The 21,889-nt window shown below is 40.9% G+C and overlaps 1 protein-coding gene across 1 annotated transcript; it reads left to right on the forward strand.

Annotated features, from left to right (window-relative positions):
• The first annotated feature begins 1,985 nt into the window (after window positions 1-1,985).
• On the forward strand, window positions 1,986-20,937 carry donson (DNA replication fork stabilization factor DONSON). Its single transcript, XM_085347787.1, has 12 exons — window positions 1,986-2,484; window positions 2,612-2,686; window positions 2,814-3,008; window positions 13,556-13,734; window positions 14,756-14,831; window positions 14,902-15,004; window positions 15,369-15,471; window positions 19,094-19,231; window positions 19,317-19,515; window positions 19,617-19,686; window positions 19,783-19,913; window positions 20,375-20,937. Exons 1-12 carry the CDS (start codon window positions 2,062-2,064, stop codon window positions 20,513-20,515), a joined length of 1,833 nt encoding a protein of 610 aa, XP_085203913.1. The 5' UTR covers window positions 1,986-2,061; the 3' UTR covers window positions 20,516-20,937.
• The last annotated feature ends 952 nt before the right edge of the window (window positions 20,938-21,889 follow it).

A 21,889-nucleotide genomic window follows, 5' to 3' on the forward strand; every position in this document is an offset into this window, starting at 1 on the left:
GTGCGTCACATCAATCATTGCCTTCTGTCTGAGCTCGGTAGCAGCTTTCTGACAGAATCAGGATACTTTCTGTCTCATGTCCTGTTCTCTTGTTCATTCTCAGCGTACAGATGCAGACGCCATCCTTTTTTGTAGCACTCCGCTTCAGATAATCTGTTACTGATATCACTTTGCTGTTTTTGAATAGTTTCTCAAGAGCTTGTTTTTTTCTTTTGTTAATGCCATTGATTTCTTCATAAGCAAACTCTAGTCATGTTTAAGCTTCTCTATCATATTGGGACCACGTTTTCTAGCTTGTTTGCCTTGTTTACCTCGATTGTGAGAACACTGATTATATTAGTGTGGAACAGGGCATTGGTGTTCCTCTTTTTGACCCCTGGCCTATTTTGAAATTCTAACCAGGAAGGAGGAAACGGGTTAAACTGGACCACAACCATAAAATATAAGAAAATAAGATGTATTAAATTTTATATGCCATGGGACAGATTTACTAAGCGAGGCAAATTATTGTGATATCAAAACTGCAGTGTGGAGCAATTTATAAGCAATGGTGCAGTAAGAGCACTTCAGTAAGACCAGTACAAAATACTGGCTCAAAAATCCAGTGTAAGCTCATGACCGGACCTGGGGCTTGCAGAACCTTGGCCCCTTTGGGAAATGGTCATGGAGGGAGTGGTTCCCTCTTCCTACCACTTTCCGCTGGACGATGCTGCCCCTCCCTGGGATGTAGGGAGGGGCAGCATCCCAGGGAGGGATCAACGGCATGTGGCTGGATGTTCTGGTGTGGTTGTTGAGCCGCTCCCTTGCTGGTATGGGATGGCTTGGACCTCTTCCTTGTTAGGGGGCTCTGGCTCAGGTGCTGGCCAATTCTTGGGCGCCTGGAACCCTGGGACCCTGTTCTCGGCTCGTGCCACTATCCTTTTATTATATTTTCCCTTATTTCTTCCCTCCTTCCCCCTTTTATTTCTCCTCTTGCCTGTACTGCCTTGGACATTGTCATACTATACCACACATAATGTAATAACTGAAATGACACAAAAAGAAACGAATAAATAAACTGATAAAAGATACACATGAACAAGAGGAGCCTATAGCGAATTTATAGAGCTGATCTTGAAAAGGAAAACTGTACTCACTCGAGAGGATGATACAACCATGTTGTTCCCTCTATCTGCAGCTGAGCACTGGTTGGCTTTTCCCCACAGAAGAGCGTTCAGCATGTAACAACAGATTATTTAAACCATATACTAACCTTTACAGGCTACTGTATAGTGTCTGCAATGATAAATAACGCTTTCAAGTTTGTTTGTTTTTTAGAAAGAAAAGACTACTTCATCTGAAAACAAAATGCAGGTATACAATGGAAGCCCAAATGTCCCAGTTTTACACTGGAACTTGAAAGCAGCTTACATTTGTAGATCTGTGCGAAGCTGGCGACGTTAAATTTGTCTCAAATCCCCTCTAAGTTCCAGGTACTCGTCACTGTATATCCGCCGGTAAGGCACAGGAAGCCGCTGCAGTATTCTCCTGGATGATAGGCGTCGCCACTCAGACAATATTGCCACATAAGCGCTGATATAGGAAGAGAAGAAGTCAAAGCCGGAAGTCAAGGCTTTGCCTTGTGTTTTTCTGAAAAGGTCTTTCCACAAACCCTCAAGTTTTCAAACTGTTCCAACATCTCCTTGTGTATACGTCTCTGATTATTATTAATTTAAATCATACAATTCAAATGTAGTAAAACCCGACACGACGTCACATCCTGACATAACGTCCAAAGTTCCCGATGAGTAAAGGCTCCAACAGATACAATAATTGCATTTAACACTGTAGATTATTGTGTATTTATTTTTAACGTGCGTCACAAAAACAAACGTAAGCAAATGACGTCCGTTTAGCTCCTTTTCACAGCCATTAACACGCGGGGACTCTTTACGTCAGCACGCTGCGCGCCAAATTTTTACAGCGCAGAAAGCGCAAAACAAAAACAGCCGCGGGTCCTGCGCTTTCTAAAGGAAACAGCGCTAAAAGCGGATTGTTTGGGGCAAACTGCATCTCCACAGGATGTCGGAACACTTTGGATACTCACCCAGCTTCAAGCGACCAGCGGAAATTTTGCGAATGAGGTGCAAAAGAGCCCGAAGCGACACCGGTGCCGGGTCCACAGACCGCCCCGAACAAAGCGGCTCATCTCCGACGTGCGTGCGGACTTTCTCCCCGGAACCGCTCTCCGGCGCCCAGAACCATTCCGGGGTTGGAATAAAACGCAGGAACCCGTTCGCAAAAATAGAAAACACTTACAGTCCCAAGAAGAAACGTCTGACTTTCAGCGACGCCAGCTGTAACCCCGAAAACTCTGATAGCTCCGGGATCACAAACAATGAGAGAGATGAAGAATCATCGAAGAGAGAAGGCGCGCTAGATCTGGCTCTCAGTTTCAGGCTCGATGAGGCACAAAAACAGGAGTACCGACAAGCTTCCAGCCAGGTTGGTCTCGGTCCTTTGCACCGCCCGTATCATCAGAAAGCTCCTGTGTTTATGTGGTAGAGATGTAAACATGAAGGGAGACACTATAGGACCCCCTCTTACCTTTCCTGTCTGTGTCCTGCTGCAGAAATCTGGATCTCTGTCTGACAGTGATGTGTTGTTGGAAGAAGAACCGGAGCATATTAAAAGCCCCCTGCTAAAGGTGGGGATTTTTTCTGTATTTTTTTAAATGCTGACTGACATATCTGTGAGAATTGTCACTTTTTCCCAGGTTTTCTGTTGTGCAGTGTATAACCGTGTATTCAAAGGATTCCCCTCTGTCCTTCTAGAGCCCCCAAGCCAGTGCTCCCACTGCAGCTCCTGTGTGCACCCAGTATCCAGCAGACTGGAGCCTGAAGACTCGTCTCCTCCTGACCTCTCTGGTCTCCCTTTCATGGGCAGAGCAGCTCAAGGCTCAGGAAGAAGCTCAGGGGCTCAGCCAGCACTGCAGGGCACAGTTCAGTTCCCTGCCACACAGTCCACAGGTAGGCTCATTGCATACATGTGGAAGATGGACAGGCACACAATAGTCACATATGTTGAGACACCAGTGACACCAGTTACAGCCCTCCAAATAAATATTTTTTTCAGCACTTGTTGAGCCCTCACCATCTCACGACTTTTCGATTTTAGACCTACTTCAGATGTTTAAACCTAAAATCTTGTTTTTTATTCAGCCAGATTATTTTTTCTGTAACCAAATTAAAAAATGATATCACAGAATAACAGAGATGATCAGTGTCACCGTTTCCATGTAAACCTGGATCAGTTTGATGATTCTGAGTCTCAGTCTAAAACAAAGATGTGTGTCTTAATAATTATTATTTATAATAATAATGAAAATTGCAGGTCCCTGCTGTCATTAGTAGGGATTTTGTATAAATGAGCTCTTTAGCCAGTAGGCGTGGATGATGTCAGGGCCTGGTGCTGCCCAACACTTCATGCTTGAGACTCTTTCATGGATGTCTGCCGCTGTGATGCTTAATGGATCCCGTTCAGAGAGGCTGCTGTGGTCCGCTCTTAGATCCACTGAACACTGAGCATTGCTGTCACGGGTTGTGTCCTTCTGCTGTATACTCTTCCGATATTGCTCCATCTCCAGCACCTCACACCTCAGATGATTTGATTTTCATGGCTTCGATCTCTCTGGTGTACCTCTTCAAGCTGCTAGCCAAAGCTGTGAGTCTTTGATGATCAGGTATGACCAGCTTGCTGTACTTCTTAGACATCCCTTCCTTTATCACACCTTTCTGCAGCTCCGATACTTCCCTCTATGCTGCCTTGACCTTGGCCTCTAGTTTCCTTCTCCATGGAGGGTACTGCTCCTTGTGGGTGCTCATTTTGTTGCCAAAAATCTCACTGATCACTGCTGTTGTGGGGTAGATCAGTTGGTTGGTTACATTGATGACCACAGTGGGGATTGTCTGTAATGTTGCATTCACATCGCACGGGGGCTGCACGGCCTCGAGTCCTTTCTTTTTCTCAAAAATCGACAGCGCGCCTTATGTATGAATTCTGGTTGTGCTTACTGACCGTGAACCGATTTTATGTACACGGCGCTCAGCAATCTGTCAAAAATGTTGTAGTACGACTTTGGTAGCTACGAAGCTGCACCGCTTGATGGATTGTCGGAGCATTACGGAGTGATACGTACTGTGCTTCAACGCAATACTACCGGACTGTGTGCGTATAAGCACCACAAATGGCACCTGTTAAGAGACGTGGTTATGAAGCCAATTTCAAACTCCAGGCTGTCAGTCGCGCAGTCAACTTGGGAACAGAGCAGCTGTGAAATCTGTCTTTGTTATTTTTTTTTTTTAACATTTATTTATTGGTTTTAACCGGTTTTACATGGTGCACCGCGAGCATTAAAAATAAATAAATAAATACATAAATAAAAACAAAACCACAACAACAACAGAAACAACATAGTAATAGAAACAAAAACAAAGCAAAGCATAACAGAAGGGAAGGACAGATATACAAATCAAGTTAGAGTTTCAGGCCGTTAAGTCCACAGCGTGCACGCTGCAGTTCTCCAGAAAGTTGTAGAATTTTGACCATAGAGCCCCAAACTTGTCCAGTTTATTTCTTAATGCATAAGTTATTTTCTCCATAGTTAGTATAGATGTCAGTCCATTAAGCCACTGAGATAGTCCACATATTTTTTGATTTTTCCAACTCAGGAATACAGCGCTTGGCTTCCACAAGTCCAGTCGTTAACAGAGCTCTATTGTTTGCAGCAGGCACAAAATTATTCGGGTATATATTTAAAATACATATTTTAGGATGAAGTGGAATCACATCACCAATAATTTGACTCAACAGATTTATTACCTTTTCCCAAAAGATTTTCACATGTGGACAGTCCCATATACAGTGAAATAAAGTGCCTGTCCACTCCACACTTAATACAGGAGTCTGGGATGTTTGAGTTAAAATGATGCATTTTTGACGGAGTAAGATATTGTCTTGTTAACCATTTATATTGAAGTAGTCGAGATTGCACATTAATTGTCTGACTCTGGGCTAGGGATGGGTATTGATAAGATTTTAACGATTCCGATTCCATTTTCGATTCTGTTTAACGATTCGATTCCTTATCGATTCTCTTATCGATTCTTTTTTTTTAAAAAGGAGAACACTAAAGTCGATTAGCTTAGAACTGTGTTTTATATCTTCTCTTTGAACAAGATAGAAATTTAGGAGTAACATGGCCTTACAAACCCAACAGTGAGATCTTAAGAGATCCACAGCCTACGGCTCTTCAATGGGGCGTCACAGGGTCCCCAGGAAAAAAAATGTATATGTAAAATAATAAAATAAATATTCTCCTGTAGCAATAACAAAGTTTAACATAAATTATTCTGTAGCAATTACACAAGAATATCCAGTAATGTCCTGCCTACAATTAAACACATTCACTTACCAAAGTGAAATCGGGGGCATCTGCTGTGGCAAATGGGTGCAAGCCTTTGACCACAAACTTAGACACTGCTCGGTGACATTCGTCTATCCTGGCCTGAAAGGAGACGCTACCGGTAGACTGCAGTGAGAACTGCCAGCATCTGAGCCAGCCAGACTCTGTCTCTCTCATCATGGTTATCTAAATGCAACGCACAGTAATAGCAGGTTTTGTAATAAGGTAAATCGCGCTAACATAATGTGCAATGCTAATTGATTAGTTACCTGCAGTATTAACGGGAGAGGACGTGGAAACGCTACCGCTGCTGCTGGGTTGAGCTTCGCTAGTCCGGAGCGGATCAAAAACACGACATTCGTTGAAAGCAATCGCGTGTTTTTTGAGCAAATGCTTTTGCATGTTCGTAGTGTTTCCTCCCTTTGATGAAATCTCTACTTTGCAAGTATTGCACGTTGCCCTGTTGTCATCCTTTCTCATAAAGTGTAACCAAACTTTTGAGCGTTTGTGCCGCTCAGGCGCCGTGTTTCCTACTGGGTAAAAGACGTTACTCAACGTGATGACGTCATTCGGGGCGACTGGAATCGATAAGGGAATCGTTTATAAAAGTGGCAAACGATTCCAAGGAATTGAAACAGTGGGAACCGGTTCTCAGCAAGAACCGGTTTTCGATACCCATCCCTACTCTGGGCCAAGGAGCATGATTTATACCACTCATCATCAGATATGTTCATTTGCAAATCATTCCTCCAAGCCTCTAAAATAGACTGTGTTGATTCTTTGGAATTGCCCATAAATAATTTGTACAATGCAGAAACTCGGCCTCTCCCATTTAGATGCTTTATAACTGTGCTCTCTAGAGAGGAGTAGGTGGGGATTTCTAAGCTGTTACCTTCTGTGGTTAAGATAAAATTTCTTAATTGAAGAAATTTAAAAAAATGTTTGACAGGAATAGAAAAAGTACTTCTAAGTTGTTCAAAAGACATAAGAGTATTATTCCTAAATATATCAGACACTTTTCTTATACCTTGATCAAACCAAAATTTAAAACCTGCATCCGCCCTACCAGGAAGAAAGCTGTTATTTCCAAATATCGGAGTAAACCTAGACAGCTGTATCATTTTTCCCAAGTAGTTATGTGTTTCTAACCAGATCATTATGGTGTTTTTTTTTAAAAAGGGGTTCTTAGTTTGCTTATTTACTGTCTTCCTGTCGGCTGAGTAAAGATATAAGTTCGGGGGAATTTTGATTTCTGTGGATTCCATAGAAACCCACACTGAAGTCTGCTCATTAACAAAATAAAACATTGCCGCTCTGATTTGAGCAGCCCAGAAGTACCACTTTAAATTTGGAAGTTGTAAACCCCCTCTTTCATAAGGAAGGTATAGTAATGAGACTCTGAGTCTTGGTCTTCTGTTGTTACAAATAAAGTTTCGGAATAGTTTTTGCAAATCTAAGAAGAAAGAGTTTGGTGGAGAGAGAGATACTGATTGAAAAAGGTAAAGATATTTTGGCAAAATTGACATTTTTAGTATATTAATACAACCAATTAAAGATATAGGTAGTTTCATCCATCTGTTTAGAAGTGTAGTAACTGACGTCATTAAGGAATTATAATTGGATGCCAGAATATTTTCAATTGAGTGAGTTAATTTCACACCCAGATAAGTAAACCCATGTTCACTTGTACAGCTGCTGTTATTGTGTATATATATATATTTATAATTCTTCATACATTCTTATATATTTCTATACTGTATATTGTGTATTTTGTTGTACAGTTATTTTATTTTCAACTTTAACTTATATATTTTATCTTATTCTTTCCCAGTTAAATTTACCCTTTTTAATTTTCATATTTATTTCCTATCTTATTCATAGCCTTTTCTTTTTTTTTCTTTAGGTCACGAGCAGTTGTCTAAACATTTCACTGCATATCGTACTGCGTATGACTGTGTACGTGACAAATAAAATTTGAATTTGAGATAGCAGAAAGGGAGTGTTGATTGGAGGATTTTGTCGTTCATTTTTATTCAAAAATAATATTTCGGATTTATCAAAATTTATTTTATAACCCGAAAATGTACTAAATGTATTAATGAGACTTAATATGGATGGTATTGATTTGTTTAAATTAGTGCAGAACAGGATCACATCATCTGCATATACAGGGCTCTAGAGTGCGACCAAATTTTTCAGTGGTGCGACTAAAAAAAATAAAATAATTTGGTTGCACCTGTGCGACCAACTGTTCGGGTAGCAAAAAAAAAAAAAAAAAAAAATCTGCAACCTTCCCTGTGGTCAACAACAGACACACATTATGCCCCTATCGTGGACTAAACCAATCAGATAGTAAGGGGCGGGACCTCTCTGATTGGCCGTGGTCCAGTTGAAAGTGCAGGTGGAAGTGGGAGGTGAGTAGCTTGAATAAAGCCATATCAATTCATTAAATCCTGAATCGACTTTTAAATATAACTGTGTTTTGCCAGAAACGCCAGATTCTCAGATTAAAGCTCACAAAACCATTTCAACAACAACCAAACAGCAAACGAGAGCAGGTACACGGACTCCACACAAAGACGTAAACACAGACCCGACGCATCAGAATCAGCTTTGTCTTTCTCGGCTTTCTCACCCGCTGTCGGAGCTTAGCGATCCTGATGCGTCCGGTCCGCGCTGTGATTACGTCTTTTTGCGCTGATTCTGAGCTGCAGGTTTTGTCTCTCTCCAACCAAAATTCACCGAGCCAGCAGCAAAAGAAGCAGCAAACTGCGCTTCACATTTGATCAATGTCGTCATGAATTTTGCTGTTTTGCTTCCACGACTATTAAAATCACACTCCATGCACAGCTAGCTCTCTCTCTCTCTCTCTCTGTACTTCAAGAACAGTTTCCTGTCTCCAATCTCTGTTTTCTGTATTATTCATTCGCTTATTACCCACCAGTCTACCGTTGTTTACAGCGCTGTGGCTGCTGTCTTTTTTTTTTCTTTTTCTTTTTTTCACTTAAATGACCTCGGACAAGAAAGCCTGTTTTTTCTGTTGTTCAATGCTGAAGAAATTTATATTTTATATGCAGAACATTGTAGAATATTTTTAAGGTTATCTGCTATAAAAAGCCAGACCAGGAAAATCTCCTTCATGTTTTTCTGTGTTTTATTCTCAGTTACTTTCACACAAAGGCATCTGCTGTGATGTTCACAATTCTGATGAAGTCAGTACTGATAAATGATCAGAATTATAATATTTCTGACTGTCTGAGGCTAAGTTGAATCGAATCGGGACTTTGAAAACCGGAATCGAATGGATTATAGAAGTCAGTGATGATACCCAGCCCTAGTGAGCAGCCTAGGCACGACAGAAGTGGATGTAGCTGTAATAGGAAAAGAACTATTGCTAACTTTTCTGTTAAGGCCTGATCCTTCTGAAATTCATAGCCAGTGCTCTGACACGGTGTCATCAATCTTTGAATGCTGAAAAAGCACAGTGTATCCAGAAAAACACATTATATTATATCAATTATTATAAAATTTGTGTGCGCCTAACTTTTTAAAGTTAGGCGTACCGGTACGCCCATGGCAAAAAGTTAGTCTAGAGCCCTGATATAGGGCAATACAGTGGTCAACATTGCCTACTTTAATTCCTGATATGTTTTTATGATTCTGAATTGCCATCGCAAGAGGCTCAATTGCCAAGGTGAACAAGAGAGGTGACAAGGGGCACCCTTGTCTAGTTCCACGATATAATCTGAATGATGCGGAAAAAAGACCATTAATTAAAATCTCTGCTTGAGGGTTGGAGTATATCAATTGAATCCATTTAAAAAATCTGTTTCCAATACCAAACTTTTTCAAAACTTCAAATAAGAACAGCCATTCGATCCTGTCGAAGTGTTTTTCCGCATCCATTGAGATTAACGCATTGTCTCTTTTTTCTCATAAATGATATTCATGACCCTCCGTATATTGTGAAACCCCTGCCTCCCCTGGATAAAGCCGTTCTGGTCTGAATGAATCATCTTAGGCAAGAGTGTCTCTAGTCTTATAGCTAATAGTTTGCAAAGTATCTTGTAATCATAATTCAACAGTGAGATTGGTCTATAAGAACTACAATGTGTTGCATATCCAATAAAGGCTGGATTAATTTATCTTTAAATATTTTAAATATTTCTATTGGTATTGTGTCAGGTGCAGGAGTTTTGCCCCCTTTCATGTTCCTTATAGCATTAGTAATTTCTTCTACTGTTATATTAAGCTCTAGTTCATCCATATCGTTTTCTGGTAGTCTAGGAAAATGCAGTTGATCCAAAAAGATTTTTTGTTTTGATGAAAATGACTTTAAATGCTCAGTTTTGTATAGCTGTTTATAAAAAGTACAAAAAGAGTCATTATATGTTTAGGATCAGCTGTGATCTGTCCTTCATCTGTAGTTATAGAGTTTATTGTTCTTTCAGCCTGAGTTTGTTTAATACGCCAAGCCAGTATTTTACTTGCTTTTTCACCCTGTTCATACTGTGACTGTTTCAGTCTTAGTAAACTTTTAGTAGCTTTATTTAATGACAAAATATTAAATTTAGCTCTGAGTTTATTTAACTCTAGAATTTGAGCATTAGATTTGGATATAAATATCTCTTCCTCAATATCTTTTATCTTTTTCTCCAAATGAACCAGTTCCATCCCGGATGCTTTAAAAAGCTTGTAAAACTGATCATTTGCCCCCTCAGGAAAGCTTTAAAGGCCTCCCATTTTATAGTCGCCGTAGTTTGAGTAGTGTTATAAGCAAAATAATAATCTATTTGCTTTCCAATATATTCTAAAAATTCTGGATCCTTTAACCAGAAAGATTGCAGTCGCCATCTAGTGGTAAATAATGGTAAGTTAGGTAAATTTAGTTGAAAGGAAACGGTGGAGTGATCTGATATAACAATACTATCATACCAGGATTTAGTTACCATGGGTACCAAAGATGCAGAAAGTAAGAAATAGTCAATTCTGGAAAAAAAACAAAAAGCAAACAAACAAAAGAAAACAGAGCCGCTCTCTAATAATAAAACTAATAAAATAGAAAAGTTAACTAAGAGTGGATGGTCAGATATTATAAAATAATAACAGTAAATTGCCACCACAACGAAAAAGAATTAAATCAGGCCATGACACTTCTATACTCAAAGTATATTTGTTATTCACTAACTATATGGCCTGGAATGAAATTATCCTTAAATCCAACATTACAATCATGACAACAGAAGCTTTACCGGTAAGTGAACATTTGCCTTTCAGGTCGTAACGTTCTCTTGTCCATTTGGCTTGAGCTGTTGTACATATGAACTTGCCTCAGATGGATTAACAAAAATATGTCGGTCCCCTTGAAAGGTTATCAACATCCTTGCTGGGTAGATGAAGCCAAAACGGAGGTCCGGGATGCAAAGTGTTAACAGCTGGTTTTTTTTTTACCGGGTCAAACAACCTTCGTTGTTTACAGAGCTCCACTGAGAAATCTGGAAAAAACATGACTCTCTTGCCCTCATAAAGTACGCTGCCCTTTTGCCTGGCGATTCTTAGAACCCGAACCTTATCAGCAGAGTTTAAAAACTTCATTAACACCTCGCGGGGCCGTGTTGGATTTACTGTTGACTTTGAAACATCCCGGGGTCTCCCGATTCTGTGGGCTCGCTCAATCACTATGGGTACTGGGAAAGATTGAATCCCAAGCACCTCTGGGACCCACTTAGTTAGGAATTCACACATATCTGTGCCCTCTTCTCCTTCACGGAGACCCACCAAGCGAATATTATTTCTTCGGCTGTCATTCTCCAGCTCTTCTACCTTGCGTGTTAGTATCTCCAACTTCGTTTCCAAAGTATTCGTAGCTTTAACAGCAGCAATGTCGTCCTCGTTTGTTCCAATTCTGTCCTCTGCCAGCGCGACACGGTTTGCCAGAAGTTGTATATCACATCTTGCGGCATTGATTTCGGCAAGCACAATATCAAATCTTTTCCCAAAGTCTACTTGCATTAACTGAAGTACGGATGTCGGGACAACTTCGCTAGCATTAGCATCCGTAGTTAGCTCATCTTCTGTGATCTCGCTAGCTTGTTGTTCCGGATCTTGAACCAGGTTAGGCTTTTGCTGTTTTGAGTGTTGCTTTGTAGTTTTGGGAGGCATCGTATATATTTTTTTTGAATTTGGCACTTCCAGTAAAGCTAGAATTTGATGTAAATTCGATTAAATTAGTAGTGAACTTCTTGAAAGTTAGGAGCGGCTCTGCCACGCGACTGCTCAGCAGCGAACCATAGCGGAAGTCTATGGTCTTTGTTATTATGCTCAGCGTCTGTTAGTTCACGTTTTGACTGCACAATTGTGAGCTTTTTGTTATGCACAAAAACAACATTGTTTTCTTTTATTTATGGAGCATTATTATTTAATAAATGCTCATAATTTATTTCTGAGTAATTTTTTCATGTACATCTGTGCTGTATGATAATGAAAGTGCCTGTGTGACATCTGGGACACAGCTTTGACTAAGAACTCTCTTTTTGTTCTTACTTTATGGCTTTAAAAAAATATCGAGATATATATCGTCATCCAGCTAAAGAATATCGAGAAATGAATTTTGGGTCATATCGCCCAGCCCTACTTCACATAGTCTTCGTAATCATTGAGGGTCCAGATTTTCCTCTCAGGTCAGCGGCTCTTTCAAATCTCTAGTTGCAATAGCAGTTGCTTCTTCTGCATGTTGGAACACTGAGCTACTAGTTATTTCACCATTAGGTTTTAATACTTGTGCTTATCACACAAAATGCATGTGTGTATTTGTTATTAGTCAATACCAGATGACAATTAATCTGCACCAGTTTAAGAGCACCAGAGTGAACAAATTATCTCCAGAAGTATAGAACTAAATACACATGTGTAACATACTGTATCGTTAAATAATCTCGTCTGTAGGTCTGCCACAAACGATTATTTTGATAGTCGACAAGTCACCGATTATTTTTGCGATTAGTCGACCAATCAGATCATCATCCATTGGACGTAAAACGTACAGCTTATTGCACCAGCAGCATCTGCTCTTATATAACTATCATTAGCTTACAGCTTTAAGTGTTTACGTATGTGCTAACTAAAAGTAAAGACAAGATGAATTAAATTTTAATGAAATCTGCAGGTTGTTTCAGTGGAGTTTAATAAACTCAGCCGTCTGCTCCTTACTATCTAAAATATAACAGGACACCGGAGTAAATTCTCCAGCATCTCACACTTCTGATAATCAGCTGTCTGCTTGACATTTATTCAGCTGTGTAAAAACTTTAATCTCAGCCAAACCGATTTACTCAGGAACAAATAAAATACTGAAAAAAAGCCAAACAATAACATTTGTAAGTTATCTGAATGACTTATATATCCTGTTTAACCTGAGTAGCAAAAGACAGCGGTGGGTTTGAAAACGATTTGCCGGGAGTCCGGTGTTCTCACGGCTCTAGTGAGCCTAGCCCCCGGTTAGCTATCGAGCTAGTGGGTAACAGACGTCTCCGAAAACGTCGGAGCGCTTTTGAAAATATGTGGTGTCCTGATAAACTGAGCAGATATTTGAGGTTTACACAGCTACATTCTCGCCTGAAAATATGTTAAACGTTTATTTTGTGACCCAGAAAGAATAATAAGAGTAATATTAAAACTAACTAGCTGCCGCCATTGTTGGAAACTGAGCTGGGCCGCGCTATGAATTCTGGGACACAGCTGCTTCTTCTTCTTCTTCGGGGTTTAACGGCAGCTGGCATCCTTGTACATGCAGTGCTGCCATCTTCTGTTTCAGTCCGTTATTACACTCTTAAATTCTACTACTTATTCCTGCGTCTTTTGGGATCTTACAAAGCTTCAAACGACGCGTCGACTATCAAATTTGTCGTCGACGATTTTAATACTCGTGACTAGTGACTAATCGTGGCAGCCCCACTCGTCTGTTACTGTTACTTTACTGGAGCAACTGTAACCCACATAATTTCCTTAGGTATTAATAAAGTATGCTGATATGGATACCCGACAGCTCTTAGTTTATCTTGGGTTCTTCAGTAGCTTGTTCCTCAGCCCGACCTGTCTCTGTGCCTGCTATAGGATCCCAGGTCCTGCTCAGAGCTACGTTGTGCCTTCCAGCAAAGCCTGGTCTACTGGCAGCATCCCTCCATACCCTGGCTGTCTCTGTTCCCTAGGATCAACGCTGAAAGGAGCTTCTTTGGCAAGAGCGCCCCCTGGGCTCATGATGCAACAATACAGCAGAGTCTCATGACAGAATGGTGAGGCTGACAGGGTGACAAGGTTTTACTGCAATGATTCATTTTTCTCTCTGTCCTGATTTTAAATGAATCAAGATGCGATTGAATCACAGACTTTCAGCTTTAACTCGACGGATTTTAATAAAAATATTGTTTGTTTAGGAATTGCAGCCATTTTTATGTATAACTGACTGATAGGTGGTTTCACTGATATGTCCTATTGATAAATGAATCATTAAAAAAAACTGAACTTGATTCTAAGATTTGAGATCTTTACACTGGAGGTCCGAAGAGATGTAGATGAAAGAGGTCATTGTTAGGCTGAGTAGCCCCAATAAATCTGACAGAGAGAGAAGGAAGTTACGACCTCCTTAGACTGTGTTTTAGTATCAGGGACCTTTTTTTCCGCCGAGTTATCAGCTCTGTCACAGTTAGCTAACACAAACCCAGTCTGTTAGCAGCAGCCAGCTAACCATCGGACCCAGTGACATCACGCTCTGTACTAGCGCTAAACATGTTTAAACACTTCTTTCCTGAATCCAGCTTCACAGGTGGGGTTAAATCTCACACAGCAGGGTTGCACATTAAATGAACCTTTGTACAGTGAAGTGTTTCATGGCCAAGTAAGAGCAGCCACACAATGAAGTAGCATTTTTAGGTGGAGCTCCATGGTGATGCTCTGCAAAAAGACTTCTGACATTGTTGTATCTCCTGGACCAGGTGACGTATGCGTGTGTTCAGCTGTGAGTTTGAATGTAACTTTACTGTAGCTGTGACAAACAGGTCAGGTGTAGTTATAAAGTGAAACGGGTGTTTTAACGCCAGCCTGTATCCAGTAAAGGTTTTAGTGGAGCTTCCAGGAACAGGTGCTGCCTTGTTGAGGTCTTTTTTGTAATTCAAAATACTCGATGCAGCCAGAGTCCAAATGAATGCTGTGTGTACTGTGAAACTGCTGAACACTGGCTGCTGTGTTCTATATACTGTACATGTATTCAGTGGCATTATTCCCACACTCCTTCCTTTGTCCATGTTTGTTGCTCAGGTCCGTCAGTCTGTCATCTCTCTACAGTCTGTTAAAGGCCAGACTGTGTCCGTACTTCTACCTCTGTTCCTATCAGGTAGGTGTTAATATGCAATCTGAACTGTGCTCAGCAACACCGTCCTTCAGCTCATCTGTTTCATTGTCAGTTCACAGTGTTGTTCCGGGCAGCAGGTCTTGGAGGATCCAGCAGCATCACTGCTTTCATTTCCCCCACAACGAGGGGCCTCAGAGAGGCAATGAAGGCTGAAGGTGAGAGCTGAACTGTAGCTTTGGTCTCAAAATTAATTTTCATTTGATACATTTACAGCCGTAAAAGGCTGATAAGGTATTGTTGTCAGCCGGCCGGGCAGGCAGCGTGGACAACCAACATTTTCTTTCCACTCGTCTGAAATGTGACATGTAGTGGCAGTAAAATAGTCCACAAACCTGACCGCTGTATGAAAAAGCTTTGCCTGTAGTTTATTCTTTAAGACATGACTCAAATAAAAAAGTACAAGAAAAATTAGCTGTAGGAGTCAAACAATGTCAGACCTCTAGCCTGAGGTTAGGACTGAACAGAGGACATGACAGCTTCATCATTCGCTGCTCCTCACTGATCAGTTTACCCATATAGGTATAGAGTTCACCCTCCCTCTGCTGGAGGAACAGAGGAGGTGCAGGGAGGCACAGAAGCAGACCATTCACCAAGAGGAGGAGCAGGAGGAACAAGAGGTCACGTAAGTGCTGCTCTTTCATTGTCTGTGCTCAGTAGGGCTGGGAGCTGTCGGGGTTCTGATTCTGATCACTGTTTTGAAAATATGTGTAAAATATCAGTTTGGACTCACTCAGCAGTTTCCACACAGCTTCATATCATTCTAGAATAGCTGACTTCTCATACAGCTAATAATAAATAATAATACTTCCTTTTTTAAAATGAAAAATCATTGGGTAGTTCACATCTGGCGGAGCTGCCAGATGGGAAAGATTTTTAAAAAGACGATTGAAGAGACAAACACGATGTCTGAGCGGCCATGAGCCAATTTAATAGTAGATGCGTCATTTGATGCTTTGTAGGATCCCGAAAAACGCAGGAATAAGTAGCAGGACTTAAGAGTGTAATAACGCCTGAAACAGAAGATGGCAGCAATGCATGTAAAAGGGTGCCAGCTGCTGTTAAACCCCAAAGAAGAAGCGGAAGAAGCAGCAGCTGATATGGAAGAGTGGAACTCGAATCTGCATTCATGAGCAGACCTGGAGGCTCCCACCATGTGGAGGCCTTGGAAGGATACAACATCTGATTCTATAAATGATTTTATTAAAACAGCTCAAGAGCCCTGAGTGGAGTCAAACTCAGAATACAGCAGCAAAACTCGAAGCAAGACATTTGATCCCAGACACCAGCCCTGCTGCCACAATAAAAGTGTACAGGCTGGTAGTGTACAGCAGGGCAAACAAGGCAGTGAAGGATTTAAGGAGACCAAGGGGATCTGCTTCACAGGACACCTCGAGGCGGAAACTGAGAAGCGCCCAAGTCAGGACTAGAGATGGCACGATACCACTTTTTTATGTCCGATACCGATATCATAAAATTGGATATTGGCCAATACCGATATGAATCCGATATAGTGTTTTTTAATCAATGAAACTTTTTTTTTTAATGTATTGCTGCATTTTGTATAAGTTCATACTAAAGTTTAAATAAACAAACAAACACTAAAGCTATTCTGTTATACCTGTATGTAAAAAACACACTGCACCCAAAATATTTCATAGTTCAGCAACACTGATCAATCTAATAAACTTAAACCTGCTCCATCCTCCCTATTCTGGTATTTTAAATAGTACTTAGCAGAAATATTAAACAACTTAACTAATAGGGCTGCAAACTCCCAGCAAAAAAAGAAAATAGTGAAACCCCCCCCCACCCTCCACCTCATGATGCTTAATCGACGTAATCAACTTTAATTTGATGCAGTGTGAAAAAAAAATGCACAGAAATAAATTATTTTTCAAGAATAATTAAATAGATTCAACATCTTTCTTCAACAGAACTGCAGACTGCACAGATGGAAAAAGTAGTATAGCTTACTAGGGTATATTAGACTTAACAGTTACTATATACAGTAATGGACTTCTATACATTTTACATCAGATTAAAACTTTGGGTGTAAGAGTCAGATAATTATTTATTAAAAACTAGACATTTTAAATGAGAATAAGAAAGAAAAGTATGTCTCTGTGCCCCCTTTTCCCTGTTCATGCCCTATCGGCCCCCCTGGCTAAACTTTGCTAGATCCGCCCCTGCACAGTTACCAGCCGTCAGCTGCGTAGAAAAAGATCCTGGTGTAGAAAGTAATATTAAATACACGTTTAAGCTTATCAAGCTGCTGTTGTTCAGCCGGTGGTTTCCTCTTTCTGGTGCAAAGTGGGCGATAAACAAACAGGAGAGACGGACTCGCGACAGAAAAGCCGATCAGCTGATCATTGATCAGTTTCATGATTGAAGTAGCAGCAGGAGAGAGAGAGAGAGAGGCAGTCGCTAACGCTGGAATGCTTTACAAACATTCAGAGATGAACTTACACACTTGCTTTACTTCTCTCTGGGATAACTTCCTCGGAGATGAAATGCCGGTTTGGTAGCAAGGCTACAAATGCTCAACCAGACCGCCGACAGGTCTGGCGCGCCACAGCCGCTCTATCACGTGATGCATACTGCTCCCACGTGCTACGGTTATGAGCCGAGTTAGGAGTTGTCGCAAGTTCTGTGAGCTGCTTTTTTGATATTTAATGGATCGGATTACATTTTTTATTTCTTTTTGATATCCGATCCAGTAAGTTAGGTCTGATACGTAATATCGGATCGGTCCATCTCTAGTGAGGACATATGAGAGCTAACAGAGCAACCCTGCAAAGCTTCCAATGGCTGTGCTAAATTACAACTTTGCAACTGAAGGCAACAGTTTGAAAGAACTGCATGGCAATAATGAAGAATTTGGGTAAGAGAATGTGCAGGTAGAGAAGTCGACACCAAGCATGTGGAGTAATGCCATCGCTGGAATGTTTAATAACTGATCGTGGTTCACATTTCACTTTTATGGAACCACATTTTCTTGGTTCCTGCGTGGACAGAACTCCGGTTCTCAGCGGAGTCGCCTTCTCACAGAATTATTCACTGAAGCTGGTTCGTGTGGACGTTCATACAAGCGCAGTACCACACTATGGATTCAAATACTGGATGGAGCAGCCAAGTACTGGCAACACTTAGTACTACAGATGTTTCTTCTAACATTCATAGTTTCCTGGCCTTTGCACTGGATGCTTGGACCGCTGACAGCAAGGCGAGTGCACCAGGGAGTGTCTGGCCTTACTATATCATTGAACCCAACTTTCAATGACTTGGTGGGTTATGACTGTTTGTATGTGCATGATGACCAGGTACCCCTATGCCTAACATAAGCATAATTCAGACTATCCACTGAATAATGAAACATTTGGTGAAAGATCGAATCTAAATGGACAAAATGCACAGAACACACTTTAGAAGTTGTTGTTTTTTTTCCTGTTGCATTAAGGGGGCTCTGCTGGGTTAGCTACATTATCCCTCGCACACCAAAATAGCTAACGCTAAAATGAAGTTCTTCCAGTTCTGTTTTCTCTCTGTCATTCTTTCTGTTTGAAAATATCCATCAGTGTGCTTCATAGTTCTGCTACAGCTCACGTAACTCAACTGTTAGAACAAAAACCAACCAAATGCAAAATCAAGTACGTAGTATGATTACCCTTCATGTAAATGGTTTGCACAACCCAATCAAGAGGAATAAAGAAAGGATTTAATTAGATTGCAGCAGAGGCTTCGGTAGTCCGAATACACAGTGGAGATTAGGATATTCATGCGTCAGATACAACTGATCTAATACTTTTAAGAGACTCAGATGCCTGGATTATTCTTGTTAATTAGGTTAAATTAAATGTTAATTAAACGGGGAATGACTGGAATAACTTTTTGGGCAATAAAAAGAAACCTGCACCCTACAGACTTAACACAAGCACTCTACAAAAGATAAGAAAAGTAAAAAGTTTAGTTATTTTTATGATAAAGACCCAAGGACCATAAAACTGTTAGCAAGGAGAAGCAGGGAGCACCACATATGAAAGTCTACTTTAACGATGGTAAGTTAAGCCATAAAGGCCTGTAGAAGGAACTAGATATAACCAGTCGTCATGCTTTAAATATACCATAAGGAAAAATGAGGCACTATTAACCTGGAAATTGTACAAGTGTAATCAGTCAGACATAAGAAGAACCTTTTGTTGTGGTGTTTTTGTGCCATCGTGTGTAAATGTGGTCTCAATGTATAGGTGCTCCAAGCTGAGCGATACAGTTGATGGAGGAGACCATGATGGAGACTACAGAGATGAAGACAGCACTTTGTCTTGGCTGAAAGAGATGGGAGTCCAGGACAAAATCAAGAAGCCAGACCTCCACACCCTACAGCTGTATCCTCATTAGCACTGTCACGTTAGTCTGTTTTACATGTACTCTGTGTGTTTTTCTGTGACAACTCCTTGACCTCTTCTCTAGTCATAAGGAGGGCCACGTCATGTCTGTGGACCATAAGCCTGAGTCTGTGATATGTGTGAAAGGACTTCACACTTTCACTCTCATCAACTTCTTCATCAATTGGAAGGGTGTGGTTGCTTCATCCGGCTCCCAGGCAGGGTTACCGCCCACACTGTTGGCTCCCAGTGCTTTTAGAGGCGCTACAATGCACACTCTGAAGGTGTTTGGAGCACACACACGAAGCTCTGTCTGTAACCATCTCACGTATCATTTATACTTCTGAGTTGAATTTGACACTGTGTATGATTTATGCTTTGATAGAGCCGTTGTGTGAACGTGAGAAGTCAAGTTGGTTCTTCCTACCAGAACATCAGCAGTCTGGAGATCACAGGTACGCAGCTGGACAAGCAGACTTTTGTCTCGTATCAGTTCTCAGCTCCCACTGTGTGTGTTAGTGTTCAGTATACTTGTACTTGCCACACTGCAGGACCTGTCCTCCCCTCATCTCTCCATGCTATCCTAACGTTACTTCGGCCTGCGCAGAAAGGAAACTTCTCAGCTGCGCTTTACACACATACTCCTACCGCGGTTATGAACGTACACGGCACCAAGCAGCAGGTAACACACAGAAAACATGAAGCTGCTTTTTGTTTGATTCATGAATGTCATGCATGTATGAGCTGTAGCCTGAATGTGATCAAATCAACTTTAATGTCAACTTTACTTCTTAGCAAGCAACCTGCAGATGATGCCTAAACCATAACCAGGGTTATCTGCATGTAACGTGTGAAGCCTCTGTCTTCTTCACACAGTCGGGCCAGCCACTTAATTCACGATAATTTACTAAATGTACCCACTGAGGCGCTCAGGTTTCTGGCACGTGCATTGGTAATTTAAATAATGCAGATGTTGAACGAGCTAGTTTGCATGGCTGGTTTTGCTGTTTGTCTGTTAACCTGTGTCAACGTGCTGTCCACAGCACTTAGTGCCAGCTAGCAACCTCAGATTTATTCTAAAATAGGAGTTGGAGAGAAAGTGTGAATTAGTGTAGGGGTATTTATTCTGTGAACACTTTGCAGGTTGGCGAGGCCTCGGTAGAACTGTCCTCTTGTGGTCTCCATCCTGCTTCCATCCAGCAGCTGCAGCAGCCTTCCACCCTGGGAAAGACAGCCCTGACACACATCACCATGAACAACTACAGCTACACATGGAAGAACTAAGAACGTGCTGAGAGTTTACACAACACAAAGAAGTTTGCATTAATTTGAGTTAACAGCTGCAATCCTGAAACTCAGATTTCACTGTGACGCTGTGTGCATACTGGAAGAGATTCACAGCTACACGCTGACCAGAAAGTGAAGGGTGTTCCACGACTACAGCGGGCAAAATAACCACTGGTGATGTGAAGTAGACGGGATTCAGAATAAAAGTTTATTCATTTTCAGGCGTCAGGTGAAAGCCTGAAGTGCTACCTGTGGGAATGAAGAATATTGTTGATTTACAGGGTAGTGGTATCTGGGCAACTGGGGCGTCAGCAAGCGACCAACCACCAGCTTCAAAGCAATGTGTGATGAGCGAATCACTTCCGGCATGTACACAGCTTAAGTGTCTGTTTATGTTGAGGTTTCTTTTAAGCAAACTTTATTGCACTGCACCGGATGTGATTATTTATTAAACTCTATATTGCTCAATTACTTTTAATCTTTCTTCTCATACAAGATTTATCAACGATAAATGCTGGAATGTTTTCAGGTACTGGAATGCTGATGAAATAAATTGTTAAAGTTACTGAGCTCGAAAGATTTATTAACTGCAGTATCAAGAAAACATGGTGAGCAAGTTTCTTGCTTTGATTTTTTCAACATATTAGATGGGTGGATGAAGTCATTTATCAACTCCAGTTAAATAAAAGGAGAACATGAGGAAAGTAAGAGCGAGGCCGTCTGCCAGGACTGCTTGAACAAAAACCTTTTGGGCATTGACTGTCACTGACAGTCTCCATTAAACACAGTTCTTTCCTTAAATACATGCAGGAGAGCACATAAGTGGTCCTACAGGTGCACATGTGCTGTCAAACTAAAAGACGCGCACCAGATAAGAAGTTGCAACGCGCGTTTGCGTACATAAGATTTTCTGGAGGAGGACAGACATTTGTTTAGAACTCTTAAAAATGTCGAAGAAGCTCCTTTAAATGGACTGATTCTTATAGTACTCTCTCGGAGTACTTAAAGCGCTCTATACAACATGCCACATTCACCCAATCACACCCATTCTCACAAGCACTTCATCTATACTGAGTGCTATCTAACTACATTCACACTTCGACGGACGCATCGGAGAGCAACTTGGGGTTAGTATCTCAAATTCAAATTTTATTTGTCACGTACACAGTCATACACAGTACGATATGCAGTGGAATGCTTAGACAACTGCTTGTGACCTAAAGAAAAAAAAAAATGAAAAGGCTATGAATAAGATAGGCAATAAATATGAAAAATTAAAAAGGGTAAATTTAACTAGGAAGGAATAAAATATAAATTAAGGTTAAAAATGAAATAACTGTACAACACAAATTAGAATGAAGGGTAAATTTA

This window comes from Diplotaxodon limnothrissa, linkage group LG23 (genome assembly GCF_057381915.1).
Source record: "Diplotaxodon limnothrissa isolate DT_005_m linkage group LG23, D_limnothrissa_male_GT1.1, whole genome shotgun sequence".
NCBI classification, from domain to species: Eukaryota; Metazoa; Chordata; class Actinopteri; order Cichliformes; family Cichlidae; genus Diplotaxodon; species Diplotaxodon limnothrissa.

Excerpts from the sequence above, each read along its gene's own strand:
- donson (XM_085347787.1), top strand. The coding sequence starts at position 2,062 with ATGTCGGAACACTTTGGATACTCACCCAGCTTCAAGCGACCAGCGGAA. Across the intron at positions 13,735-14,755 it reads CAGAGTCTCATGACAGAATG|GTCCGTCAGTCTGTCATCTC; the intron begins GTGAGGCTGACA and ends TTTGTTGCTCAG. Across the intron at positions 19,687-19,782 it reads CAGCAGTCTGGAGATCACAG|GACCTGTCCTCCCCTCATCT; the intron begins GTACGCAGCTGG and ends GCCACACTGCAG.